The 21876-nt window shown below is 52.5% G+C and overlaps 1 protein-coding gene across 15 annotated transcripts in view; it reads right to left on the bottom strand.

Annotated features, from left to right (window-relative positions):
• CPNE5 (copine 5) overlaps positions 1-21876 on the bottom strand; it is a 125555-nt gene that overhangs the window by 98975 nt on the left and 4704 nt on the right. For 5 of the 15 annotated variants that reach the window (XR_012334481.1, XR_012334480.1, XR_012334479.1 and 2 more), the window contains exons 1-2: positions 11358-13467; positions 271-311 (exon numbers count right to left, since the gene is read on the bottom strand). Coding sequence is in view for 8 of the 15 variants with exons in the window: in XM_073810804.1 (XP_073666905.1) it covers positions 271-311; positions 11358-11452 (136 nt within the window). In the remaining 7 variants the exon portion in view is untranslated. Of the gene's footprint in view, positions 1-270; positions 312-11357; positions 13479-21876 lie in introns of those variants that run through there. The other 10 variants (XR_012334477.1, XM_073810798.1, XR_012334476.1 and 7 more) reach the window with 8 other exon arrangements.

Here is a 21876-nt window from a genome sequence, read left to right as displayed (position 1 = left end):
GTGATACGAATGAACTTATTTACAAAGCAGAAATAGACTCACAGATATAGAAAACAAACTTATGGTTACCAAAGGGGAAAGGTAGGGGGGAGGGATAAATTAGAAGTTTGGAATTAATACTATATATAAAATAGTTAAACAACAAAGTCCTACTGTATAGCACAGGGAAGTATATTCAATATCTTGGAATAAACTATCATGGAAAAGAAAAAAATAAAACAATGCCGTTGCTGTTGTTGTTACTGTTATTACTGTCAGTGCAGGACTTACATGGGTCAGACTTGGAGAACATGTCTTTGTCCAAAAGGTTCCTGAAAGAGGGGGAGAGAGCAGGAGTTAGCACAGCCCAAGGATCTCAGGGGATTCAGGCTGTTACTGAGATCCAGAGGCTGCCTCGGGCCTGGCTTCAGGCAAATGGGAAGCAGGAGGCTCCTTCAGCACAGTTTATTAGGGGTCATTGGAGCTGGCTGGGCCCCAGAGGTTCCTCAGCTCAGCTCCTAGGGTGTGTGGTGCTTCCTGCTTCTCACCCCCTGCCACCAACACACACTCCTGTGGGCCCTGGTGCCCTGGATCCCACAGCCCCTTGCTCTTGGGCCGTAACACAATCTGCCCAATGTTGTAGAAATTGTTCTAGAAATTCTCCTTTTACCACTTCTCTGTCTCTGAAAAAATAAAGTGAAATCAAGCCACTAATGTACCATTCTCTCAGGGCTCTACTTACAGCCAGTTTATTCAATCATCTCACCTGTGCCAGTGGATTAATTAATGATACCTCCCAGGGGATGCAGACTCATTTGAACAGGGTCCTTTTGTGGTCAAGGCCAGAGCTAACACATGGTCCTAACAATTAGACGTGAACTCATGCAGCAAGATGACTGGGAATTCCCTGGTGGTCCAGTGGTTAGGGCTCCGCGCTCTTATTCCCAGAGTCCCAGGTTCAATCCCTGGTTGGGGAACTAAGATTTTGCAAGCCACACAGCGTGGCCAAAAAAACAAACAAACAAAAAATGATGGACACAATGTTTGGAGGCAGAGAGCTCTCACAACAGGAGCGGAGCCCCTCCTTCCCTGCCTCTGTGCAATCGTGGCTCCTACTCACTGAACCCCAGGCACTGCGCTAAGCGTTCTGCAAATATTAGCTCCCAATTCTCACTCTGTCCTGCAAGATCAGTACTGGGTAAGCATTATCCCATCTCACAGATGGGAGATCATAGGGAGATCAGGCAAGGGCATCTCCTGCACATCTGGTGTCCCTCACTCCACAGTGACCCACTGCTGTCAGGAAGCAACATGGCTCAAAGAAAACTTGGTCTCTGGCTGGGAAGTGACTTAACCTCTCTGAGTCTGTTTCCTCATCTGTACAATAGAGAGAAGAGTGCCAGCTCTGAAGGTTGCTGATGCTCGGCCCTACCCCTTCAGCCCTCCTAGTTCCTGTACACACCCACAGTTTCCTCCTACTTCTCTTCCAAGGGCTTTCTCAGGGAGGCAGGGCTGCAAATACCAGGAAGTTTACACTCCCCACGGCAGCCAATGATGGGCAGGAGTTGGAGGATAAATGCCCGGCTTCCTGACTCCCCCCGGGACAGCTCTGAGCTGTGCTTCACACAGCCTCCCAGAGGTGCCCACCGGGAGACCCACTCATTGAAGACCCTTGTTGACTCGAGCAAGGGCTTTATTTGCTGAAGGGGCTTCCTGTGAGCCCTCCCACCTGTTGGAGCTACTGACTCCTTCATACACTGTCCTAAGGTCAAGCTCTGCCCTTGCCAACCATCTTACCCATGTCCCACTTGCCTCCCAGATGTCCCCGGGGGTCTTCTCGTCCCCTCCTCCACTCCCCTACTCCCCCACGGGCCCCGATGTCCCTTGCACCCTTTCCCCAGAGAGGAGAAACACTAGGCTATGTGGCTTCCTGCCAGCCAACTCCAAATATCAGAGCTGGATGGGCCCCTCAGGATCATCTGTTCCACCTTCTCCTTGAGGAGGGGGAAACTGAGGTCCAGGGAGGGGCAGGGAGTAGCCATGCTGCACAAGCAGTGGCAAAGCCAGAAAGGTCTAGAAGGAGACCTCACCCTAAGTCACCATCACTGAAGCCATCAGCAGTGACAGCCTGTCTGGACAACTTGACCCACAGTCAACCCCACCACCCATGCTCCCCACTCTGAGTTTGAGGGGAGACACGGCCCTGTCCTCGGGAAGCCCCGGTCTGAGGGGAAACACGGCCCCGCCCTCAGGGGGCCCCAGTCTGAGCGGAGTCACAGCCCCGTCCTCGGGAAGCCCCGGTCTGAGGGGAGACACACCCCGTCCTCGGGTAGCCCCGGTCTGAGGGGAGACGCAGTCCTGCCTCAGGGAGTCCCACTTTGAGGGGAGACACAGCCTGACCCTTATGGATCCCCAGCCTGTGGAAACACAATCCTACCCTCAGGGAGCCTCAGTCTGAGAGGGAGAAAACAGCCTTGCCTTTAGGAGGCCTACTCTGAGGGGAAATACAGCCCTCACTTCAGGGAGCAAAAGTCTGAGGGGAGACAGAGCCCTGCCCTCAGGGAGTCCCAGTCTGAGAAGAGACACAGCCGTGCCTCAGGAAGTCCGAGCGGGGAGACACAGTCCCTCCGGTGCTAAATTACTCAGTGAACTGATTATCACACGTTCAGGTTGTCTCTAAACGAAGCCCATACACGCTCCGTGGATTTACTAGCAAATGACTCTGGCTATAGAATAAAAGGAAACACACCAAGAACACTCATCTCAGCTTTTCCTGGACTGGCGGTCCCTAATAGAGGTCCATGGATCCCCCTGAAACTATAAGCAAAATGTGGCATATTGGTCCATATGGATGCATTCTTTTTTTTGCAGAATTTTCATCATATTCCCAAAGAGCTTCCTGAGGTTCAAAGGCTAAGGAAATATGGGGGTTTTTTGTTTGTTTGTTTTGGTTTTTTTTTTTAATTAATTAATTTATTTTTGGCTGCGTCGGGTCTTAGTTGCGGTGCACGGGCTTCTCTGTAGTTGTGGTGCACAGACTCAGAGCGTGAGGGCTCTTCGTTGTGATGCATGGGCTCTCTAGTTATGGTGTGCGGGCTCAGTAGTTGTGGCGCAAAGGATTAGTTGCCCCGGGGCATGTGGGATCTTAGTTCTCCGACCAGGGATGGAACCCGCGTCCCCTGAATTAGAAGGTGGATTCTTAACCGCTGGACCACCAGGGAAGTCCCCAAAAATATGGTTTAACTTCTTTGCAACAAGCCTCCCTAAGCATCCCTCCAACCTCTGACAAAAAGTTGGTGGTGATGAGCACATAGCTTGGATCTTCAATGCTGGGTCCAAAACCCAGCTCTACCCCTTAGCTGTATGACCTCACTTAGCCTCTCTATGCATCAGTATCCCCATCTGTAAAGTGGGAGTAATAACAGTCCCTCTCTCCTACAGGTTTTCTGAGAATTAATGGAGTTCATATATGCAAAACAGAACAGTGTCTGGCACATACTAACTTGCATTTAAGTGCCTGGCATACAATAAATGCTCACAAAAGCCCTGTGGAGAATAAGGTGGCTTCTAGGGAATCCCCATGTTCTCCCCTCCCTGCTCCCTACTGCTGGGCTTGATCAGGACCTCGAGCACCTTCATGTCCTCGCCCAGCAGGGTCCACCTGCCTGTTGTATAGCCTTCGTTGAGGAGAGCAGACTGGGGACAGGTAAACCACTATCAGGGAGAAACAGGAATCCTGAAGAGGCTGGAGAGACCCCGAAGCTTGAGGGGCCCTCCAGATGCACCCTATTTCTCCATGGAGCACTTTAACACCAAACATCTGGTTAACCCCAAGCAGGCAAAGAGGGTGGGAGGGGGCCACATTAACCGTGGATATAATCGGCACCAAATCCTTTGTTGTGTACTTAACCTATGACACCCTGTTCACCCTACGTATCAATGCTGGGACGTAGACATTGCCTCATTGTACAGGCAAGACAGCTGGGGCTGAGGTGTGCCAGGGTCACCCAGCTTGCCAGGAGCACCAAAAACTGAACTCTGAAGTCGGAGACCATTCAGAGGTGCCTGCATTACTAAAATCCAGGGTCTCCCAAATCCCCACCAGCAGCGCCCCTCACATCCTCACTCTCCCGTTTCCTACCCCCAGCTTCATGAGGGGTGCTCTCAAAGGAACAGCTGAAGAGGACTGGAGGGCTTCCCATCTCTCCCTGCCCTGCTCCTTGTCCTAACAGGCAGAAGTAATCCCAGGAAAGGAGAGGGACCTTGGCATCCAGCCCCTGGCACTCGCCCATCTCCCCTTTCAAATCCTATTCCTCACTCCCGTGCACTGTCTCCCTGCCAGGCAACCTCAGCAAGGTCTAAAAGGCAATTTTCACGTGGCTTAAAGAGCTCTCCTTCCTGGAGCTATTTGCATTTTTGTTATTATTAATTATTGTAATAACTGTCCCTCTTAAGCTACGTGACCAAGGAAAAACAGCCTGAGCTCTGGCCTCAGATCCATTCAAACTAGAATCTCCACACAGCCACATGGTAATTCTGTGACCTTGCACAAGCTACTTAACCTCAGTTTCCTCATCTGTGCACGCAGTCACATACCTGCCTTGTGCAGTTGTGAAGCCAATAGCTTACAACAGATATGTAGGAAGTGTGCTTGATTTTTCTCTCCCTCACGCCCACCCCCCCATCCCATTCATCAAGTCTTAAAATTTCTCCTACTGGGAGCACTAGGCTAGGCCAGCAGAGGTGAGTGACATTAGGAGACAGAGGCACCTTGCAATGTTTTGGAATCACACTAAGTCTTTTTTTCTTGACCAGGAAACTAGCAGGAAAAGAGGTTGTCAGGGGTCCAGCCAAGCTGTGCTTGGAAAATCAGTCCCCAGTCACTTAACACTGGCTGTCCACTGACTGCAGGAAAATCTGAGGAGTCAGTCCTCAAAGACACCAAACTCGAGGCCCCTTGTAGCCCCAGGGATCTCAGGTAGTCTGTGGGTCACCTGGAAAGCCTCCTTGTGGCAGAGGCCATGGCTGTCCACCCAGCAAGCATTCCTCACTCCCTTCCTAACAGAATCCACGCTGGTTCAGTTATCTGATGCAGATGGCCTAAAGTCAGAGAAGGTAGGCTCCTGTCCTTTGTTGCTGTTGACTGATTGTGTATCCCCCCAAATTTATACATTGAAACACTAACCCCCAATGTGCTGGTATTGTAGATGAGGTCTGTGGGAGGTAACTAGGGTTATTTGAGGTCATGAGGGTGGGTCCTTCATGATGGGATTAGTGCCCTTATAAGAAGAGCTTGCTCTCTGCTCTCACCTTCTCTCTCTGCCATGCGAGCACAGTGAGAAGGTGGCCATCTGAGGCCAGGAAAGAGGGCTTACCAGAATGTGACACCCTGATCTTGGACCTCCATCCTTGAAAACTGAGATATAAATTTTTCTTTCTCTTGTTTAAGTCACCCAGTCTACGGTACTTTGTTTTGCCAGCCAAACTGACTAATATACTGGCCTGGGGTGGACATGAGACCTGCCTTTGGCCACTGAAATAGAAGGGGAAGTCTGCTGAGAGATTTGGGGAGCAACTGTGCTTTCTAGATAAAAAGAAATTTTCAGAGAGAGGCCTTTGGTCCAATGTCTTGCTTCCTGTCTTTGGATGTGGTTGTGATACCTAGAAAAGAGGCAGTCATTTTGTAACAATGAGGCCCACCATTTAGATGATGGCAGAATAGAAAGATAGCTGCATCCTTGATGGCAAAGTGAGCTGACAGATTGGAACTGAGATAACCTACGTAGAGACTCACTGTGATCTGAGAAAAATAAATGTATTTTGGGCTTGACCTACCATCAGATTTTCTGTTACCTACAGCCAAAGCATTCCTAACTGAATCTGATTCCTCTGTGCCCAAAACTTGTTCCAGCCTTATTCCCCTCACCTCCTCCCCACCCTCTCTTCCCAATGGTAGGTCATCTCCAGCAATGGACTTAGGTCTGAGCAGGGAGACCTGTGGGCTGGAAGAGGACAGATGGTAAGCTACTACCCTATGGTCTAGATGCCAGGGAAGGCCAGCTGCAATCCCATGACTCTCTCTGGTCTCTGCTCCCTAGGGATTCCTCTGGTTCTGGGTTTGCCTGGCATCCCTGAGCAAGGAAGGCCTCTCATCCTTGGAGATAGAGTACCTACTTCTTGGCTACATCTACCATGGTTGGTACCCAGGCCCTACCATGATTCTCATCCTTGGAGACCCCAATCCTCAAACTCAAGAGGCTCTCAAGGTTTTGAAGTCTGAGGAAACTGGATTTGGATCCCCTTCTCCAAAACACACTAACTGTACAGCCTTGGGCCGGTTCCTTAGCCTGAGCCCCGATTTCCTAATCAGCAAAAAGGGAAAAATACTACTAGTATCTTTCTAGTTCATAGGATTTTTGTAAGCTTAAAAAAGATGCAGTAATTGGGGTAGGCAGAAATCTAAGATGGTCCCTGCGATTCCCACCCCCGGTGTGCAAGCCTGCACAATCCCTTCCCCTTGAATGTGAGTGGGACCTGGGAATATGATAGGATACTCACTTCTGTTACTTTATATCAAGTAGCAGACTCTGGAGAGATTATCCCGCTGGCTTTGAAGAGGGAAGCTGCCATGTTGTGAGAGGCCCACATGGCTGGACCTGAGGGCAGCCTGTAGGAGCTAAGAGCCCCAAACCAACAACCAAAAAGAACACAGGACTTTAACCTTACAGCTGCAAGGAATTAAACTCTGCCAGCAACCTAAATGAGCTTGGCTTAGACCCCAAGCCTCAGATGAGATCATAGCCCCTGCAGGCACCTTGATTTCAGCTTGGAGAGACCCAGAGCAGACAAGTCAGCTGTGCTGTGCCTGGGCTTCCGACCTACAGAAACTGTGAGGTAATAAATGGCTGTTGTTTCAAGCTCTAGGACTATGGTGATTTGTTACGCAGCAATTGAAAACTAATATAATAGTCTGAGTTTGTACCAAGTTGCTATTTGAGTAGGTTAAAAACAGCTGAGTACAGGCAATTGCATATGGTTCAGCCTAGTACAGATGTTAATGCCTGGCATGTAGTAAGCACTCAATAAATCCCACTGTTTTTATTCCTCTGGCTCCACTAAACAGTATCTTAATGTAGTCAGTGGCTGAATAGACCTCTTTTTCCTAGCAATGGCTCTAACAGCTGCCACACTGCCCCCAGGCTCCTCCTTTCCCCAAAGCCACCCTCCCCCTGCCTGTCAGAAGACAGTGTTCTGAGCCCATTCACACCCCTTCTGAGAGGCTGAGGGCACAGCTCTTGAGCTAGGCTGCCTCTCCAAAACGCCAACTTGAACAGACAGCAGAAAACAACATCTCTGGGGCAGAGGCAACAGCTGCCCACCAGCCCCACGTCAGCTGGAGGGGAGAGGGCAGCTGCTTGAGAGATCCCAGCAGGGCTAAGCCACCACCTGCCTCTGGACTGTCCCCTCCTTGCCTTCCCTGTGGGTCTCAGGAGCCCCGCCATGTAGAATCGTTCAGTGGTTCTGCCAGCAAGACCCCGCGGAAGCGCACAGGTTTCCTGTTACATAAAAAATGCAAATTGCTCTTTCTAACCAACACGCTGGTCTGGATCCCTGCATCAGACGAGGCATAGAGAAATAGTGGGGCCCTTGGGAACAGGACACTGGACAGGTGAGTTTTGACTGGGTCTGCAGGGAGGCTAATAAAGTCAGGAAAGGTTTGGAACAGACCAACAGAGAAAAGAGAAGCTCGTGGCTCACACTTTCTACGATGTCTGCTGGAATCTGGTTTCACAAACCATCTACCTTACTCCCAAAACAACCCCTCAGAATCTCTAAATGTACACAGTATGTCAAATATATGTCAATAAAGCTGGGGGTGGGGGGAAATAGAACTTTCTAGATGGACCAGATCTCCAGGACCCAAACAAACCAGCTATAGAGACAGATTTTTATTTACTTTCAGGTGTCAAATAATAGGCAACATAAATTACTATTCATGGCTTAATCCATTTAATCCTTCTACTGTGATAAGGATTACTACACTTACTTTACAGGTGAGGAAACCACAGCCCAAGTTAAGTGCTTTACCCAAAATCACAGGGATTTGAACCCAGGTAGACAGACCCCATAGACTCATGTTCTTACAAGCATTGAGCCAGACAACCAGAGGCTTTAAAATCTTTGGCCCGAGTTTACCAAAATCAGTGAAAACAATTGTTTGGGAGTAGACTATAGATTAGCCCAGGAGACACCCAACACAAAGAAGCAGGGGCCCAAACACATCCATCCCACAGTGTCACCTGCCTTCAGCAGAGGCCTGGATGGGCCTCTGCTGTGGTCCTGTGCTAGGGCTCAGACATGGCCCTGTGCCAGGCAGCTTTGCTCAGCTAGGAGTGTCCTAGGATAGGCATGGTGGGGGTCAGGTCCTCCCCTAGGCAACAGCAGAGACCTCCTAGGGCTGCAGGGGATGGTAGGGACCTTCCTAAGGAGCAGAAGGGAAGGGAACTAGCTCCCAGGAATGCTAGTTTCCAGTTCCTTTGAAACACTGGCCCCCTCATCCCCAGCTGCCCATTCTGAAGCCCCCTGGAGCTCTCAGTCCACCAACCCCTCTGCCTGCCCTACTATTCCCTGCCCACCAGCAGGTGTCACCTAGATGCTCAGGGCAGGGGCACCCTGTAGCCTCCTCCCCCGGGCTCAGTCAATGCTGACCATGAGATGCAGGGGAGGAGGCCTTGGCTCTCATTAACTGGTGGCCATGGAGTATAGAATATGCTGGAGAAAGCCATTCTGTGCAGCTCTCCCTCCTCCCCATCCTCCTCCTCCTTGCCTCCTTTTCCTTTTCTCTCTCTCCCTCTCTCGATCTGTTCTAGAAACTGGATAGTTAGACCTGGTTGAGGCAAACAGATGGATTTACAATTTCTAGTTTATCCACATTGTTTTCTTGCCTCCCTTCCGTTCCAGGTGACTCCTCCCTCCTCACCCCTTCCTACCAAAACTCATTATTCCCCACTCTCTGGCTTTTGGGAGGGCAGGAGCAGAGCCTGGGTCATGCCCTTCTCAGGTTGATGTCCCATGGAAGGGAATGAACACCAGGGTTGATCCCAGAACCACATCCCCCAGGAACTCAACCGCATCCCTAGGTACTGCTTAGGCAAATGGTTTGAGTCTTTGGACACCTCTGCTTCCAGAGAGCAAACAGGAGGGGCCAAGTGCTACTGCCTTACAATAATCACTGTTGTTATTTATTGAGCACCTACTGTGTGCGAAGCAAGTGCAAAGCAGCATGCTGGATGCTTCATGATCCTCTACTCCTGTAAATTAAGTCCTCCAACAGTATTCGGTGAGGACCTGCTACATGCCAGCCATGCTTCCAAGCATGAGGGGTACCTCTGTGAATAAGGTTTCTCCACGAATAACAGGTTCGTTGTTTGCACTTGACAAATGGGGGAAAGCGAGGCTAAAAGTTTGCCCCAAGTGGTGGAGCAGATTCCATTTTAAAGTATCTGATTCCAAAGCCACAATGCCCTGTGCCCTCTGCCTCCTCTGGGTTCGTGGGTCTGGGTCAGGGTGGGGATCGCTGCCCTCAAATGCTTACAAAGTTGCTTTGGGGGAAGAGGAATGAAGTCTGCACACCTGAGATGTCTTCAGAGGTTTTGTGCTCAATATGTGAGAGACCCGGTGGCCCAGGCTGAGTGCTCAGGACCCAGGGAACACGGAAGGCAGTGATTTGGGCTGCGTGTCTCTCAAGGGTGAGAAGGATGGCTGGAAGTGGGGAGCACGAGGCCGGGCTTTTCAGGATGGGGGGACACGAACTGGCAGAGATGAAGGCAGGGTGAGATATGGATGGAGACTGTGCTGTTCAGAGGCTCTGAGGTGAAAAGCCTCCCGAGACAGCTCCGACACAGGCGTGACTGAAGGCTGGGAAGGAGCATCTGGCGCAGGGCCATGCACCAGCAGGGAAGGGAGGACAGGCTGGGGCAGCTGTGGATGGCTGAGGAGGTGAGGCCGGAGCTAATGGGCAGTCAGGAATCTCCCAGCAGAGTAATGGCAAGATGCAAATGGCCTTGGGAGATAATTCTGACAAAACCGTATGTGGGGCCATAGGGGAGACATGTGGGATTATCACAGGAGCCCCCAGAAGGGCCTGATGCAGGGGCCAGCTATGTTCAACTTCATCAGCCCTCACTCCCACTCACCCTAAACCGCAGCCCCCCCGCCAAGTCCTTCCCTATTTCACATCCCAGCCCAGTTCCCCTGGCTCCATCTACACCTCCCCAATGCCACAACTTGGGAACACAGGGTTGGGGGTGCCATGAGGGTGGGTGAAAGGTCTGATCAAAGAGAGGCCTGGGCGATTTGGAACAAGTGCACACCCAGGACCCCAGAAATGCTGTTGGTCACTTGGGGCAGGGGAATGGCATTTCCAGCAGAAACTCAAGAGGTAGCCTCTGCGTAGGCCACAGTGCCCCCTCACAATCCCAGCAAGGCAGTGACCCTAGGCCAGCCACAGGGTGCCTGCACTAGGGATAAATTCCCCCTTCCCCACCTGTATCCCTTACTGCCTGTGGCAGCCTTCCTCTCACATAGGAGAACCTGGGGGAGACCCAGCTTAGATGAAGAAGTGACTCCCAAAGCCTGTGTGACACGACTGAGGATTTGGGGGTGGCAGCCCACAAAAACTCTCCTCCCCCTCCCCTGCTGGACTCTAAAATTCCACACTCATCGTTCTAGTCCTTTGGCTTAAGATTTTGTACCCCCAGTTATTGTTTTTTTAATGGTGCAACTTTAAGTCATTATCAATTATCCACATCTCAGGACGAATGAGTCAATCTGATCCTTTCCTGAGAGTCAGTTTTGCTGTTGGGGGTGAAGAAAGGCTTTCAAATCCTGGGGTCTAGAATGGTGGGTGGGTAAGGGAGGAGAGGGTGAGGGTGTTGGGGCAAAGGAGGGGGGAGAAGAGAGGGAAGGAGGGCACAAAAGGCAGAGGCTGGGCACGCCTGGGAGGGATGAGGCAGATCATTCTCTTCTGGATTTGGGGAGGGGATGATCAGAAATAGACTGCTGTGAAGACCCTGCTATGTCTTTTCACTACCTCCCTCTCCCCAAACGGGCGTCTGGACCCCCGTTCCTGTGTCTTCTCTCCTCGCAACAACAGCCCAGAGTGCAAACTTTCTGGGATACGACCCTAAGCCTGGCTTCCCATTCCGCGGTCGCCACCCGTGGCTGGGCAGGGGCTCTTGCAGGACAGGCAAAGGGGCGTCCTGGAGAAGAGGTCACTCTGTAAGGGGGCGCACGGAGGTAGATGGTCGGAGCCAAAGGGGCGCAGGGCCTCCGGGGCCAGGGGCGGGGCCGGGGGCCAGGACCAGCGGGCGGCTCACCTGCAGGACACGGTGATCTCCACCTTGGTGGCCGGGATGCTGCCCGCCAAGGAGTCGAACTCGCTCAGCGACGCCATGTCCTCGGGCTGCTCCATAGCCCACCGCGCCCTCCACCCCAAATTAGTAAATCCCTGCGCGATTCACGCCTCCTCCGGAGCAACCGAAACCCTGGGCTCTCCCCCAACTCCGGAGCCGGGGCTGGGCGGCAAAGGGAGGAAAGAGGAGAGCGAAGAGGGGGCGTGGGAAGTGAGAGAGGGAAGCGGGGCGGAGGGAGCGGGGGCAGAGGATACAGGAGGGGGCGCGGGTGACGCGACGAGGAGGCTGGGGGCCCAGCGGAGAGGCGCAAAGAGCACAGAGAGCTGAGGCGCAGCCGGGAGAGGCGGAGGAGCGCGGGCAGAGGGCACCGGGAGGGACGCGCGGAGTCGTGGAGGGGGCACCGGGAGAGGGGCGGGGAGCTTGGGGCGGGGACAGAAAGGGTGCAGGAGAAGGAGAGGGGTGTGGGGGGCCGGATGGGGCGCGAGCTGCGGGGGTGGCCGAACTCAGGCAGCGCGGAGCGAGCCCGGAGCGCAGGGGCTGCGGCGCCTCTCGCTGGGTCTCCGCGGCGGGGGTGGGGACGCGGCTGCGAGCGCCACTTCCTCGGCTCGGGCTCTGGCTCCGGGGCTCCCGGGCTGCGGGAAAATCAAATCTGCCCGAAGCCGCCGCCTCCCGCCACCCGGGGCGGGCTGCGCGCCGGGTGCGCGAGCGCCGGAGGGGACGCCCGCAGGGGCCGGGGCGGGGCCGCGGGCGGGGTCTGCGCGCTAGTGCGAGTGTGTCCGTGCGAGCATGTGAATCTCTGTGCGTGTGGCGGGCGTGGAGACGCGGCTCCAGATGCTGTGAGCCTGGGGAGTGACAGCTAGAGATGGTCTCGGCCGTGCGCGTCTCCGTCTGCGCCCGCCCTCCACTCCCCACCTCCCTGAGGGGTCTCCATCTCCGAGGAGGGAAAGGGATGTGTGAACCAAGGGGCATCTGTATGAGAAGGGTCTATGCGGAGCGGGGGTGGGGAGGGACCTGTGCAAAAGAGACAGCAACCCCCAACCAGAGGTTTGGAGGGGGGGATCTTTGCTGAGGGTGCGCTCCAACGGAGGGCAGGTCTCAGTCCAGAAACAGATTACACATCTCCTGGGGAAGCATGTGGGGCCGACCCCGGTGTCTGGAGGAGCCGCCTCGGTTTCCCAGTGAGGGTCCTTAGGCCTAGGCAGAGTGGGTGCATGGGCGCTCCCCCATCCGCCTCTGGTTCTCGCCGGGCCTGGCCACGCGGAGTCAGCCACCTAAGCCACGCGACAGTGCCCTCCCCATCCCCGGCCCGTCGTGACCACACGGCTTAACCAGCCCCCAGGTCTAGAAGCTTCCTCCAGCCAGACAGAGGGCGGCCCGAGATCCTCGGGGGTTCTCTGCAACCTGCACCAAGTAGGCGCCTGCTGTGTGCTGGGCTCTGATCCCAGCCGTGGGAGCGAGGAGAGAGTCGAGGCACCTCTCAGGCGGGCCCCCTCCCAGCCAGGCCCGTTGCGGCCCCACCCTGCCCCAGTTTCGCCCTTCTGGGTTTGCTGCGCTGTGGCGTCTCTCCAGGGCTTCGCACAGAGGGTCGTCTCCAGGAAATCTCCAGCGACCCCTTCTCAGCCTCAGTCTCACCCTTGCGGAGCTGAAACCTCCTCCGCGCCCACCGCCGGGCGGGCGTTTGGACGCGACGCGCCCCTGTGCCCCGGGGAGGGGTCCTGGCGAGGCCTAGAGCCTGAGGCTGGCCCTGGAAAAGCCACGCCCCGCGGGCCTGGCTTTGGCAGCTGGGCCTTAACAGGCGCCTCGAGATTCTGTTTGAAGTCAATTCCCAGAACATCAGATACAGCCAGAGTCAAAGATAAATAAGAACACATTCATCGGCCCGGGTTAAGTGTTTTCCTTTTACCCATGGCTCAGGATTGGCTGCACTGTGTTCTGCAACCTGGGACCCGACAGCAAGAACAAAGGCGCTGGGATGCCCAGGGCAGCGGGGGCTTGCTGCGTCAGAAGGCTCCACTCTCCGGTTTGGGCTTAAGACCCTCTCTGCAGGATAAGTCGGGCCTCCTTTTCTGAAGGATGCAAAACTGGGCTTGGACTCTCTGTTCCCTCCCCCCACCCCATACCTGTCCTACACATGTTCCAGACATACTTGTGGAATATGTTATCCATTCATTCTACCAGTATTTACAGAATACCTGCCCTGTGCCTGGCCAGGTGCTAGGGCCCCTTGGAAAACTTCCTTGGTAACAGTGATAACCACCATTCCGTTTTCGAAGAGACTATCCTGGGCCAGACACCATGCTTAATTTTTAAGATATCATTTGCGTACTACAAAATTCCACCATTTTGTGTACAATTCAGTGGTTTTAAATATATTCACAAGGACTATGCGTGAGTATAAATTCTCAAAATAAGTACAGGCATGAGGTATTATTATCCCAGGGAAGCTAAGTAACTCGCCCATGATCACCCAGCTGGGAACTGGCAGAGTGAGAATTTGAACCCCAGCCATTGAGACCAAAGCCTGACTGAACAAACCTTGACTGCCTCCTAGGATGGGGCCAGATGATGGAGGGTCTTAAAAGTCATCCATGAAATTAGGCCCAGTTGAGGAGGACAACAGGTGGGACCCACTGTAGGTAATTAAGCAGGTGAGTGGTGAGACTGAAGTTCTACCACATAACCTCGTAATGTGACAGCATCTGGTCACATAACCTTGTAATGTGACAGCATCCCCTGATTCTCTTTCTAGAAAAATTCTGGAACTTGTCTGTTTCTCTCCGTTCCCCCTCAGTCATTGCATTTCCATGGCTGGCTCTTTGGGGAAAAAAAATTATACTGGGCACCGTCTCTGTGCTAGGTGCTGTGTTAGGCTCAGAGAATAAAGAGGTGAAAAGGACATAGTATCTGTCCCCAAAGAGTTCCAGGCCAGTGGGGACCCCAGGACATGCAGAAAATAAATGACAATGCAGCATGAGGAATGCTGTTGAGGTAGGTATAAAGGGCCCAGAGAGTAGAGAAGAGTGACCAACAGCTCTACCCCAGGAATGGGCACAAGGGAGGGTCAGGAGCAACTGCAAAAAGGAGGTGACACTGAGATGGACATTGATGATGTCTGTTTGGTTCCCTCAGAAGCAGACCCCGAGAGAAAGATTTAAATGTGAGCAGGTTATTGGGGAGATTAAGGAAATGCTATGTGGGGAGTGTGGAGGTGAGGTAAGGAAGGCAGCCTATAAGGGTGGTTTATCAAACCAGTTATCACTGTGGGCAACTAAGGCTCATTCCCACTGAGAAGCTCTAGGAGACCATACAAAACACACCTCACACTTAGCCCACCAGAGGGGCGAGGGAGCAGGGGTATGTATACACCAACTTTCATCAGTCACTGGCTCAGTGGCTGAGGGCCGCTTCTGGAGGGCTTTAAGTCCCTGACACTTCTGGCCTGACCAGCACAAAGTGGCAATGCAGGTTCCAGAAGCCAGAGAAAGCATCAGGCAAAGAAGTACAGGTGCTGACAGTTGGATGTGGGGCTGGAGTGCACTGAAGTGGTAAAGGTGAGGGTACAGACAGGACAGTGGCTGCTACGGATGATGAACTAACTTCTGCCTGGAAGACAAGGCTGAACAGGTGCTCCTGGCAGGGGACCAGCATGATTAAGGGCCAGAGAGCTGTGTTTGGGGACCCTAGTGTGGCTGGAGCACAGGATGAAAGTGGCAGAGATAGAATATGAGGGCAGAAGGTGAGAGGCCATGATGCAAGGCCATGGGCCTTGGCCTCCTCTGGGCACAGAGGCTTTTCAGAAGGGGACACTGAAGGAGAGGTGGTCTGAAAGACACCCCATAGTTACATAGCTAACCAGTGACCGCAGAACACAAAACTTGCTGATCAGACCCAGAGCAAAACGCTCACAGTGCTCACGCAAATGAATTGCTGATGGTTCAAAAGCAGTCTATGGGTGTTGACATTGGAGAGGTCATTTCTTCTTTGAGGGATATGATAGTGTCAAGTAACTGAGGTCACCTGTGATATTTAGGCAAGCCAGCCGGCAGGCCATCAGGCACTGCAGACGTGTTGTCTGGGCCTGGCAACCAGATTAGAGCCAACCACAGCTCTGCCCACCCCACCATGTAACCAATGCTTGTCCCTCTGATTACAAACTGTGAGCACAGAATGGGCCATGTCCAGAAGATTTGGAATAATCAGCATCAGCGTTTTGTCTTTGCCATCCAAGACTGCAAACATACTCTCATCTGACCTAATCCGCAGTGTTAATGACGGCAGAGCAATTTCGAGAGGCAACCCGCAGCATTGATAAGGAGAGGAAAAGCACCACAGGGCTTGGGAGGCAGAGCTCACAGATGAGGCAGCTGCTGTCTTCCACCCTCCCCCAGGCCTGTCGTGTAAATGCTGCCCTCAGATCTGCCCTGTTTGAGGCTGGGGATGGTAAGACAAAAGGAACACAGAGGAGCAGAAGATGGAGTGAGCATGGGACAGGGGAGTGGGGGCTAACCATACTGCACCTCAGAACAAGCTGGAAAAAGGCCTTCTTTACTTTGGGTAAATGCATCCCTGAGCCAGCCAGGGCACATGGCTTGTGGAGCAGACTATGGGCTTGATTTGAGCCTCCACTTACTCCCTTGGCTGGGTGCCCCTGTGAGGTGAATGCCCTGCACCACTGTACATGGGAGCCCTGGGGAGATGGAAAGACAGAGGGCGTGACAGGAACCTGAAACCACTGTGGCAGTAGAGAGGTAGGGGAGATGCAGTGTCTGATTCCATCCATTAATAGAAATGCTAGAAGGGGCTTGGTTGGAGACCATCTAGGTTAAACCCCTTCTTTCACTCAAAAGTTTAGAGAGGGGGAGTAAAGGACTCAAGGTCACCTGACTCTTCCCTCAATAAGAAACTCCACTAATAACAGCAAGGTCCGGCACCCAAGTGCAGTGCGAACCTGCCTGAGAAGGTCTGAGGAGCAGCCATGTTCTGCTGGGGTGGAGGAAGAGGCACAAGCTGGCCACAGGGCTCCCCACACCTCCAGCCCCCATTCCTCCTGGAGATGCCCCACCATCCCAACTGGAACCCCACCCTGCCCCTCCTTTCTGCCTCTCCCCACATCACAGCATGGCTAGATCAGTCATCTGGGCAAAGGGAAGCCCCAGGGCCTTCCAGCTGCTGGTGCAGCAGCCTTTCCCGCCCCTAGGATCCCATCTGCGCCCCCCACTCCCACCCCTGGGCTTCCTCTCTCACTTCTCTTGTGCTCCTCCTTCCAGCCTCTCCTGTTTTTCCAAGTGAGGGAGGCCTCCCTGCCTTTTCAGTCTAGCTACTAGAATCTTCACACCAGACAGGGGATCCACTTGAAACCAGAGTCGGGTTATGTCACTCCTCTGCTTCAGACCCTGCCCTGGCTTCCATCTCTCTCTGTGGTAAAAGGACTTGATGGGCCATGGGCTCTGTGACCTCTCTGACTTCATCTCGTCCTTCTCTCCCCCTCACAGTCCTCACTCCAGCCACACTGGCCTCTTTATGGGCCCTGCAGGCCCCTGTCTCAGGGCCTTTGTACCTACTGTTCCTTCAGCCTAGAACACTTGTCCCGGGTCACCCAGGTCTCTGCCCAAATGCCCTCCCTGCAGGGGGCTTTCCTTGGCCACACTACCTAACACAGTACCTTGTTACTCTCAGCCCCCTGACCCTCCTTTATTTTTCCTCAGAGCAGTACCCTGAGGTACTGTATTGTATGTTCCCCCAAGAGAATACAAGTTTTATGCAAGCAAGAACTTTGCCTTGTTCATGGTTACACTCCCAGCTCCAAAGGCAGTGCCTAGCACGTAATAGGTGCTCAGTTGATCATATGACTACATGAAAGGTTCATCTCTCCCCTCTGAAACACTGACTCCTTCATGAGGACCCTTGGCTTCCACCTAGCAGTCCCAAACAGGGCCCAAGTCTTCACTACCACATACATCTCACATCTAGCCTTCCATTTATTGAGCAAGCATTTATTGAGCATCTATTATGAATTCAGTTGTTGAATTGACAACTATCAGATTGAGAATCTCTGGGCTCCTTGACCAGTAGCACAGAGAAGGGAAGGGATTCTTTTTTTTTTTTTTTTTTGTGGTACGTGGGCCTCTCACTGTTGTGGCCTCTCCCGTTGCAGAGCACAGGCTCCGGACGCGCAGGCTCAGTGGCCATGGCTCACGGGCCCAGCCGCTCTGCGGCATGTGGGATCTTCCCAGACCAGGGCATGAACCCGTGTCCCCTGCATCGGCAGGTGAACTCTCAACCACTGCGCCACCAGGGAAGCCCGGGAAGGGATTCTTATCTATTTATTTTGTTTACTGAGAACCTACCATGTAATAAGCTTAGCAATAAGAATTTAACATCCATCACACACTGAATCCTCACAATAACTATGACGCTATTGTCTCGTTTGATAAAACTTTACTACCCTGTGCAGTGAGCTGGGCTAGTTCACTGCCAGGGATAGAGAGATGAGGGAGACCCAGTCTCCTCAGAAGCCCTGTCCAGTGGAGTTGGAGCACTCGTTTTGAGTTATGCTGTAGGAATCTGTAGAATACGGGCCTTAACTTGCCCAAGCTCTCACGGATAAGTGGCAGAGACAGGATGCAAACCCAGGACTGTGTGAGACCAAAGCCCCTGTCTTCGCCTGACACCAGCCTCTCTTGTTCCAATCTTCACTCAGGGCTTGTCTAGGTGACTCAGTGTCTGCAAGACAGCCCCTCGCATGTCCATGGGACCTAGTCCCAGCACCATGTGATCTGTGCTCAGAGCCTTGTCCCTTCCACTTTTCACCCTGTCCAGCATAGACATCACAGCGTGTCACTGTGCACCCTCCCCCCGCCACACACACACATTTAACCCAGTATTTAGCTCAGTATTGTTAGTTGCGGTATTGGAAACCTCAGTGCTGCAAAGGACTTGTAAGATAATGCAACTCACTTCGATTTTACAAATCTGAAGACTGAGTCCTAGAGAGGGAAAGAAATTGGCCCAAGGTTGTTTTGCTAATAAGCAGCAACTGGAGGTAAAAACTAACAGGAGTTCAGATTAGAATCAACTCCTAGACCTTTTTTCTCACCTCAGCTCCTTCAAGAAGGGATGGGTCCCCTTGACTTTATTTATAAATGCAAGTGTCCTATCTCTGGGCCTTTTGCGATAAGGGCCAATGTGAACCTCCATCTCCCCACCCCCACCATCAGCCTTTTACACCCAACCAGGACCAGCCACATGGTTGCCCCCGGCCTTTCTTCCTGCCATTTCCTCTCCACCAGGCCCACATTCTACCCTTCTTTCAGGTAAAATCTCTTCCAGAAAGCTAGCCTGGATTCACCCAAGGTCACCGAGTTTCTCCTTCCACTGAACCTCCAAAACACTTCTCTTAGGTAGACACTTCTCTCTTCTCCTGCCTAGCAGGGGGCGTGCCCTGAAGGTCTTGGTCTTGGATCTTGGTCCTCCACAGCCTAGCCTTTCCCAGGCCTCAGCTTCCCTCTCTTCCTTTTTGCTGGATTTAATTACATTTGAATATATTACCCCCCAGTCAGCCAGTCTGCTCTTGGGCCTCCTGAACTCTCTCTCCACTTGATATCAGCCCATTTCCTCTTATTTTCGCATCTTGGGAACTGGAGAATGAATCCTCGCACTTGAACCTTCAGAAGCTTAAAAGCAGCCTATGTCCCTCCCTGCAGTCCCAGCCTCCCACCGACACACTTGATGATTTCCTGATTGGCCTGGGTGAGGGATGAAACAGCTGGACTTTCAACTGGAAAGGCTTGATCGAGTCTATTCCCCCAAATCCCTCCCATTTCTCCCCTGCCACAGTTGTTTGAGGGTCTGCCTAGGCCTCAGGACTCTGTGCCCCTCCCCACCTCAGGCTGATGGGGTGGGGCAGGGGGCTATTTCCCACCCCACCCCCGCCCTCGGATTTTCCCTACACTGCTGCTCCTTAGCATGTCCCCTGGCTGTACCTGCCCTGGGCAGTCTGAAAAGCCACCAAGGGTGAAACATTCTTTTTTTTTTCCCCAAGCGCTAAATTCATTTTCATGCCAAGTTGCTTTTATCTGCCTGCCTGGCTGCTGAAGAAAACTGAAACGTGCACAAAATGCCTCGAGCCTGGCTTTGTGTGGAAGCTGAAGTCCCAGTGGCCCTGCCCCTGGAGCCCGTCTGCTTGCATCTCCAGCTGCCTGATGTGATTTCCCTGAGTTTTATTAACTCTGGGCCCTGCACTGAGAGAGGAGCTCATCAGACACACTTCACATCTTGCCTCCTCCACCCCTGGCTAAGAAAAGTTGCTCTGATTACAGTAAGTATGTGTTCCCCAGTTCTCTGATAATTCTATCAGGAGCCAGGGTGAGGCTCAGGTGTCAGGGTTGGGGAGCTGCTGCTGACAGCCTCTCAGAGGCCGCCTGCCCGCCTGCCTGGAGGCAAGAGGCAGTGCTGGGTTGTCTCCCTTCCAACCATTCATGTTATGACCTTGAACCCCTCATTCTATCTCTGCTTCTCAGGTTACCCTAGCTTAAAAAATGGGGATGATGATACCCATACGCCCATCCCCTCCAAACTGGTATAAGAGTCCAATTAGATGAGAATGTGCTACAAGAAAATACCATCATAAAACTGCCCAGGTTTAGACCAGAGAAACCAAGTCTGGCCTTCTCATTCCATAGATGGAAAAACTATGGCTCAAGGAAGTTGCCAAGGTTACACAATGACCTGGCTCGAAAACCAGCTTCTATATTTTCTGAGCTGGAGGGAGGAGGGGGCAGAGAATGGTATGGAAACCAATCCTGTGGGAGTTTCGGGTATGACCGAGGGAGACAGCAGACCCCAAGCCTGAAGCTCAGCTCTGCCAAAACCCAGCCATCTGACATGGAGCTTCATCCATGAAACGGATTCATCTATGAAACGGACATTATGATGTCTTGTTCACAGGCCTTCAGAGGATTAAATGGAATAATACATGTAAAGCACCTGGCATGTGGTATGTTCCCCAAACATGAGTTTCTTCCCTTCTCGTTTTCTCTTAAAGTATCACAAATGCTTTCAAAAGGGGGAGGCACAAAGGGAACATTTTCTCTTAGAGCTGAATGTTTCCAAAGACAGTTGTGAACCTTGGACTCCCTTTCCTTGGGGGCTTTCCTTATGCAGTGAATGTGAAATGGCCGTCTTCCCCGTCAGCATAACGAGGAAGTAGAAATATTGCTTTCTGCCTCCTTCCCCACCACCTCTGCTGTACAAGAGCTTCCTCACAGGTACTCAGGCCAGCAGCTTTTAATGAAGCTGTGGCCAGATCCTCACAAAGAGGAAAGTGAGTCTATGAGATTAGCTGAGTGGTGAGGCTAATACAGTTATGATCCAATAAACACACTGATTAGGGTCATTTGTGCTCCTTTCCTCCCTCCCTCCTTCTCCCCCTCCTGCTGTGCCTTGGCAGGCCTAGTGCAGGCTCTGCTTAGAAGGGTCTTGGAGATAACTAAGGCTGGAGCCTCCCAGCCAGCTTGGGCTGAGGATGCTCTAGGATGGAGAGACTGCAAGGCAGGAGTTTCGGGTCCTAATGCCTACCCTGCCACCAGATCATTCTCTTTTTCTGCACCTCATCTTCCTCCTCTGTACGTCAAAGGTAGAGATAAAAGGGCTAAACTTGGGATCAGAAGTTCTCAAGTTCAAGTCCTAGACATGCCTTTTACTAGCCCTGCAACACTGGGCCTGTTATTCCATACATTCATTCACTTTGTACAAGGCTCAGTGCTACTTGTCTTTGGTCCGCAGTCTGCTCACCTGCAAATGGGCATAATAATGCCAACCTCAGAAGATGGCTTTGGAGATTAAGAGAAAAATACATATAAGAAGCTTCCACAGACCATGGAACAGAGAAAGGGCAATAATTTCTTCTAAGGTTCTTTTTTTTTTAAATAAATTTATTCACTTATTTACTTTTGGCTGCATTGGGTCTTTGCTACTGCATGCGGACTTTTTCTAGTTGCGGCGAGCGGGCTTCTCATTGTGGTGGCTTCTCTTGTTGCTGAGCACAGGCTCTAGGAGCACGGGATTCAGTAGTTGTGGCACGTGGGCTCAGCAGTTGTGGCGCACGGGCTTAGTTGCTCCACGGCATGTGGGATCTTCCCAGACCAGGGCTCGAACCTGTGTCCCCTGCACTGGCAGGCGGATTCTTACCCACTGCGTCATCAGGGAAGTCCTCTAAGTTTCCTTCTGGTTGACTCTGAAAATATTTGCTATTGCTGGGCCTAAAAGAGGGGCTCCAAGATTACTTGCTGAATGAATGGCTTCAACTGTAAAGTGCAATATTAAGTGGCTAAGAGGGAGCTGGCTCTTTACAATGAGGCATGCTACCGAACCAGGCCCCGGGCACAGGGGCTCAAGCACCCTCACCATGCACGGAGGGCTTCTCCTCCATCTAGTCCAGTAGACAGGAAAGAGGGCTGGCGGGCCTGTGCCGACAGAGTCTTCC

The sequence above is a fragment of the Tursiops truncatus genome, chromosome 10 (assembly GCF_011762595.2).
Source record: "Tursiops truncatus isolate mTurTru1 chromosome 10, mTurTru1.mat.Y, whole genome shotgun sequence".
Classification (NCBI taxonomy): Eukaryota; Metazoa; Chordata; class Mammalia; order Artiodactyla; family Delphinidae; genus Tursiops; species Tursiops truncatus.
This window is presented reverse-complemented; position numbering and strand designations above follow the sequence as displayed.